Genomic DNA, 5,292 nt, shown 5'->3' with positions numbered 1-5,292 from the left:
ATGCCAGCAAATTTGGAAAACTCCTGGCCACAGGACTGGAAAAGGTCAGTTTTCATTCCAATCCTAAATAAAGGCAATGCCAAAGAATGTTCAAACTACTGCACAGTTGCACTCATCTCACACGCTAGTAAAGTAATGCTCAAAATTCTCCAAGCCAGGCTTCAGCAATACGTGAACGGTGAACTTCCAGATGTTCAAGCTGGTTTTAGAAAAGGAGGAGGAGCCAGAGATCAAATTGTCAACATCTGCTGGATCATGGAAAAAGCAAGAGAGTTCCAGAAAAACATCTATTTCTGCTTTATTGACTATGCCAAAGCCTTTGACTGTGTGGATCACAATAAACTGTGGAAAATTCTCAAAGAGATGGGAATACCAGACCACCTGACCTGCCTCTTGAGAAACCTATATGCAGGTCAGGAAGCAACAGTTAGAACTGGACCTGGAACAACAGACTGGTTCCAAATAGGAAAAGGAGTACATCAAGGCTGTATATTGTCACCCTGCTTATTTAACTTCTATGCAGAGTATATCATGAGAAAAGCTGGGCTGGAAGGAGCACAAGCTTGAATCAAGATGGCCGGGAGAAAAGTCAATAACCTCAGATATGCAGGTTATGCAGATATGCACACCACCCTTATGGCAGAAAGTTAAGAGGAACTCAAAAGCCTCTTGATGAAAGTGAAAGTGGAGAGTGAAAAAGTTGGCTTAAAGCTCAACATTCAGAAAATGAAGATCATGGCATCTGGTCCCATCACTTCATGGGACATAGATGGGGAAACAGTGGAAACAGTGTCAGACTACTTTTTTGGCCTCCAAAATCACTGCAGATGGTGATTGCAGCCATGAAATTAAAAGACATGCTGAGATTCCCAGATGCTAATGTGAGCTCTCTGCCTGAGACGGACAGGCTGAATCCTCCTTTCTTGGCTGGCTTAGTCTTTCTCTGCTCTTGGGTAGCAGGCTTCCCCACAGGAGGTCCTAAGGTGCTTATCTGAGCTCTGACCACCAACGATAAAGTCGCTTTCTCTTCATTTCCACGGTCATTCAGCTTTTACCTGCATATGCCTCTCTCAGAGATTTTGTAATTGGGATGGGAAAGTGGGCAGGCTCCTTCCACAGACCCCTGAGGAGGCTTTCGTGTCTTTCTCCTGTAGTTCTGCTCATGTAGGTCACCCACTCAGCCTTCTCTCCAGGAATTTCTTGGTATGGAGCAGGGTAGCCTCAGAGACCACCAGCCATCAAGATAGACCATGTCTCTCAAATCTCAAGGGCTCCAGCCAGCTTGTGATCTTGCAATACCCATCCCCTTAGATGACTGATTTCACTACCACTGTGGTTCCACCCTCATGCCTAGCTGAGGCTCCAAAGCACACGTCCTTACCATCCTTGTGTAACTGGACCTGCTGGAGACCCCAGAAGGGCCCTGATAATGCCTAGCTTCAAAATTTCAGCTCTCACTGAGAAATTCTAAGTTACATGGAGAGAATTCTTTTCTTTGACCGTGGTTCCTAAAGGCACCAGAGAAACCAGAGCCAAGTTGTGATGGAGCAAGGAAAGAAAGGGTAAAAAAGTTTCCAGACTTTCCGGTTTTGTATTTGCATATCCAAGAAACCATTTCCTAGTCTGAGAAAACAGTTTTGAAATAGAACAAAGAAACTAGAATATCCTGGGACACTCCCTGGAGAGCTTACATTTTAGTACTCTTCCTGTTCTACTGCCTCTCACCTCACCCTCTTTTCTGGTGACACTGAGAGTATAAATTGGGGCCGGGCTCTGCCCCTGCACCACACCAGAGGCCAACATGAAGACAGGCGCCGTCTTTGTTCTGCTGGCTTTCCTCGTCATGGGGCTGGAGATGGCCAGGACTCAGGTGTCTCTTGTCGAAGGTGAGGGTGCTGAGGGGACCCCAGCTGATAGCAGAGAAGGCTCAGAGCCCAGTGTTAGACCTGAGGGTGGTTTTGCCTGGAAGCAACCAGGTCCCCACAGCAGAGTGGGGATTGGCATTGATTAGATGCCTTTTCTTTGATGTAAATGAGCACTCATCCTGTGTGTCCCATTCTCCCTATCAGACTGGGTTGGGTCTGCTTAGAAATTGGGGGTAAAGGGTACGTTTTCTCTCTAGTTAGGACCTGGGCCTTGTGAGTGGGACCCCAGAGGAAGTTGGGGGACAAATGGAATGTGTGAGGCAGGGGATGGTGATCTCTGTAAACAGAGGCTTTTCTAGAATCTTCTTATAAAGTGGGAGGAAGAGGGTTATGACTGTGCAGGTTTCTTATCTTCTGAGACCCGTGCAGCCTTCAGAGAAAGGGGAGCATTCTCCTAAGGCCCAGACTGTGGGCTCCATGGCAGAGGAGCAGTGGAGGCTCGGGGAGGAGGCCAGAGCACAAAGGAAGCAACGGAAGAGGCAGCAGTCCTGCCTGTGATGGAGGCTTCAGGCCTCCAGCGTCTGTCCTCAGGCCTGTCTTAGTGACTGCCCACACGCCAAACACCATCCTGTGTTTCAGGACAACAGGAACTTGGATTCTGCCCAGAGGTGCCCGAAGGTACTGTGGGAATTTGTGTTGAAATGTGCTCAGGAGATGATTCCTGTCCTGAGGGAATGAAATGCTGCAGCAATGGATGTGGTCATGTCTGCAAAACTGCTGTCTTCAGAGTGAGTACAAATCAGGCAAGAGCTGGCCAAGGGGTGCACCCAACTCTCAAGTGGACTTTGCTCACATGTCCACCGCATGGGAGAGTCTGGAAAACTCCCAGAGAAGGGGGTTGGAAACATGGCCAAAAGACAGCTGGCCCACATTATCTGAGGCCTCACCCTAAATGAGGAGCCCTGTCCCAGGACAACGCTGATCGGTTCAGTTGAGACAAGTATCCATGATACAGATTCACAGGTCATTCTTAACCAAGGTTTTCTCACTTAATTTCTCCTTCCTCACCAAAGGGATTTAACTCTTCCTGAAAAATGGAACACCCCGGGAGGAGGAAGGAAGGGAAAGGGAATCCCTAGGGATTGAGTATCTCCTGTGTCAGGCATGCATTGTTCAGGAATTGAAACAAAAAGACAGATACAACAGGATAAATGAGACAGACATAGATAAATAATCTAAACGTAGGGTGACCAGTGCCTTGTACAGATTTCTCGTACAATCTGTGGGAGAAAGAGAGGGGTTATGGGCTTTACCTAAAGGGAGAGAGATTGGGAAAGTTGTCAGAGAGTAGAGAACATTGAGCGAGAGAATACAGGGTGCAGAAAGTTAGCAGGAGGAAGGCAGGGCAGTTGAGAAGGTGGGAGGAGTATGGGTCTTCCATTGGAGACGAGGAAGTGGTGGTAGCAGGAAGGGGTTGCAGCATCTCAGGGGGATGGTGGAGGGCCATCCATGCCAGAGTCCAGTGAGGAGAGAGAGCCTCCTGCTGAAGGGTTTGGTAAACTGCTGGATGTTTCTAAGCACAGTTAATGTCATGATCAAATTTGTATTTTTAGAAGGTTGGCTCTGGTGGCCTTGGGAAAGCTGGACTGAACAGTGATTGAGCATGCCTGAAGAACAGCACCTGAAGATTTTTTATGAATCCACAAATTCGATGCTTGGCATAACAAGGCTTCCATATCCATTCCTTGCTCTTTCCTTTGCCTGGAATTGTAGCCCTGGAGGATAAAGATCTAAAATGGTGCAGTGGCTGCTTTCTAAAAACACTTGTGTTCAAAATAAACTAAATCTGTGGCATAGTTTGGGCTGTGTCTGTCTTTCCATTTAGGCATTCTGGTGGATCTTCTTTGGCTAGCAGGACCATGTGTGTGCTCTGCAGTGGGTGCATGAATACAGGGCACTCAGAAAACCAATAGATCAGACTCAAGTTCCTCCCAGCTAGCTCCTTTCCTCCTTCCACATCTCTGTCTCTAGACAGGGCAGAAGGCTCGAGAATATTTTCTCAAGTGTCCTGTAAAGAGGATTTTGTCAAACAACAAAATGAATGAGGATGTAGCATGTAGTAGTAGGCCTATTGCAGCAGCTTGTATTAGGGCAAGACTCCAGAGGAGTAGGAGCGGGATCAAGGGTGGGGATACCCCATTCTAAGGCAGCACACCGACATCTAGCAGGAAGCCTAGCTCCGGGAGAGCCATCCTGTTCCCTGGGATGTGGGTGACAGGAATTGGAAAGTGCCAGCTGCTATCTTGACGTGATTTGAAGTTAGGATACAGTTAGGAGATGAACTCTGAGGATGTAACCTTCCATTGAGACTTCCCTGAGACATAAGCTAAATCTTAGTCTCCCAAAGATTCTGACAAAAATCATGGATGGGATTGACTTTATCTCTCCTAAGAATCGAGTTCTCAGTTCACTTCTTTCCATCAAGATTCCTCCAGTTAGCCTGATGAGTGTGAAATGTGGTCTTCCATATCTGTGTCTCGCTGTCACCAACACTGCTCTTGTACATCTCATAAGCCCAGTGTCATGTGGCCTCACCCGTCTGTGCAGAGGAATGAAGGAATATTAGCATTGAAATCTTCTGTCACTGTCTGGTCATCCTCATCCCAAACCCTTCCAGTCTCCTTTGGTTCATGAGCATACCTCTAAAAAGTTTCCAATCAATTTCACCATTTACCTGCCATTCTGATTGCCAAAGTATGACCTTCCCTGGGAAAGATACTGGAGGATGGCCTCCTACAATTTCCACTTATGTTTCTCCCCTTCAGGTAGTGTTCAGTTCAGTTCAGTTCAGTCGTGTCCGATTCTTTGCGACCCCATGAATCGCAGCACGCCAGGCCTCCCTGTCCATCACCAGCTCCCAGAGTTCACTCAGACTCAGGTCCATCGAGTCAGTGATGCCATCCAGCCATCTCATCCTCTGTCGTCCCCTTCTCCTCTTGCCCCCAATCCCTCCCAGCATCAGAGTCTTTTCCATGAGTCAACTCCTCGCATGAGGTGGCCAGAGTACTGGAGTTTCAGCTTTAGCATCATTCCTTCCAAAGAAATCCCAGGGCTGCTCTCCTTCAGAATGGACTGGTTGGATCGCCTTGCAGGGACCAAGGGACTCTCCAGAGTCTTCTCCAACACCACAGTTCAAAAGCATCAATTCTTTGGTGCTCAGCCTTCTTCACAGTCCAACTCTCACATCCATACGTGACCACAGAAAAAACCATTGCCTTGACTAGATTGACCTTTATTGGCATAGTAATGTCTCTGCTTTTGAATATGCTATCTAGGTTGGTCATAACTTTCCTTCCAAGGAGTAAGCGTCTTTTAATTTCATGGCTGCAGTCACCATCTGCAGTGATTTTGGAGCCCAGAAAATAAA

At 47.4% G+C, this 5,292-nt stretch overlaps 1 protein-coding gene across 1 annotated transcript; it reads left to right on the top strand.

Moving 5' to 3' along the window:
- Nucleotides 1-1,663: 1,663 nt before the first annotated feature.
- On the top strand, nt 1,664-3,724 carry LOC105004034 (WAP four-disulfide core domain protein 18-like). Its single transcript, XM_010861525.1, has 3 exons — nt 1,664-1,886; nt 2,505-2,653; nt 3,479-3,724. The coding sequence occupies exons 1-3, from the start codon at nt 1,802-1,804 to the stop codon at nt 3,524-3,526; spliced, it is 282 nt and encodes a 93-aa protein (XP_010859827.1). The 5' UTR covers nt 1,664-1,801; the 3' UTR covers nt 3,527-3,724.
- Nucleotides 3,725-5,292: the final 1,568 nt, after the last annotated feature.

This window comes from Bison bison, unplaced genomic scaffold (genome assembly GCF_000754665.1).
Source record: "Bison bison bison isolate TAMUID 2011002044 unplaced genomic scaffold, Bison_UMD1.0 scf7180017864472, whole genome shotgun sequence".
NCBI lineage: Eukaryota > Metazoa > Chordata > Mammalia > Artiodactyla > Bovidae > Bison > Bison bison.
This window is presented reverse-complemented; position numbering and strand designations above follow the sequence as displayed.

What these genes read in the sequence shown, in the direction of transcription:
- LOC105004034 (XM_010861525.1), top strand. Translation starts at nt 1,802, where the DNA reads ATGAAGACAGGCGCCGTCTTTGTTCTGCTGGCTTTCCTCGTCATGGGG. An exon ending in TCAGGTGTCTCTTGTCGAAG is followed by an intron (nt 1,887 to 2,504) that starts GTGAGGGTGCTG and finishes CCTGTGTTTCAG; the next exon opens with GACAACAGGAACTTGGATTC. An exon ending in GCAAAACTGCTGTCTTCAGA is followed by an intron (nt 2,654 to 3,478) that starts GTGAGTACAAAT and finishes TTGTATTTTTAG; the next exon opens with AAGGTTGGCTCTGGTGGCCT.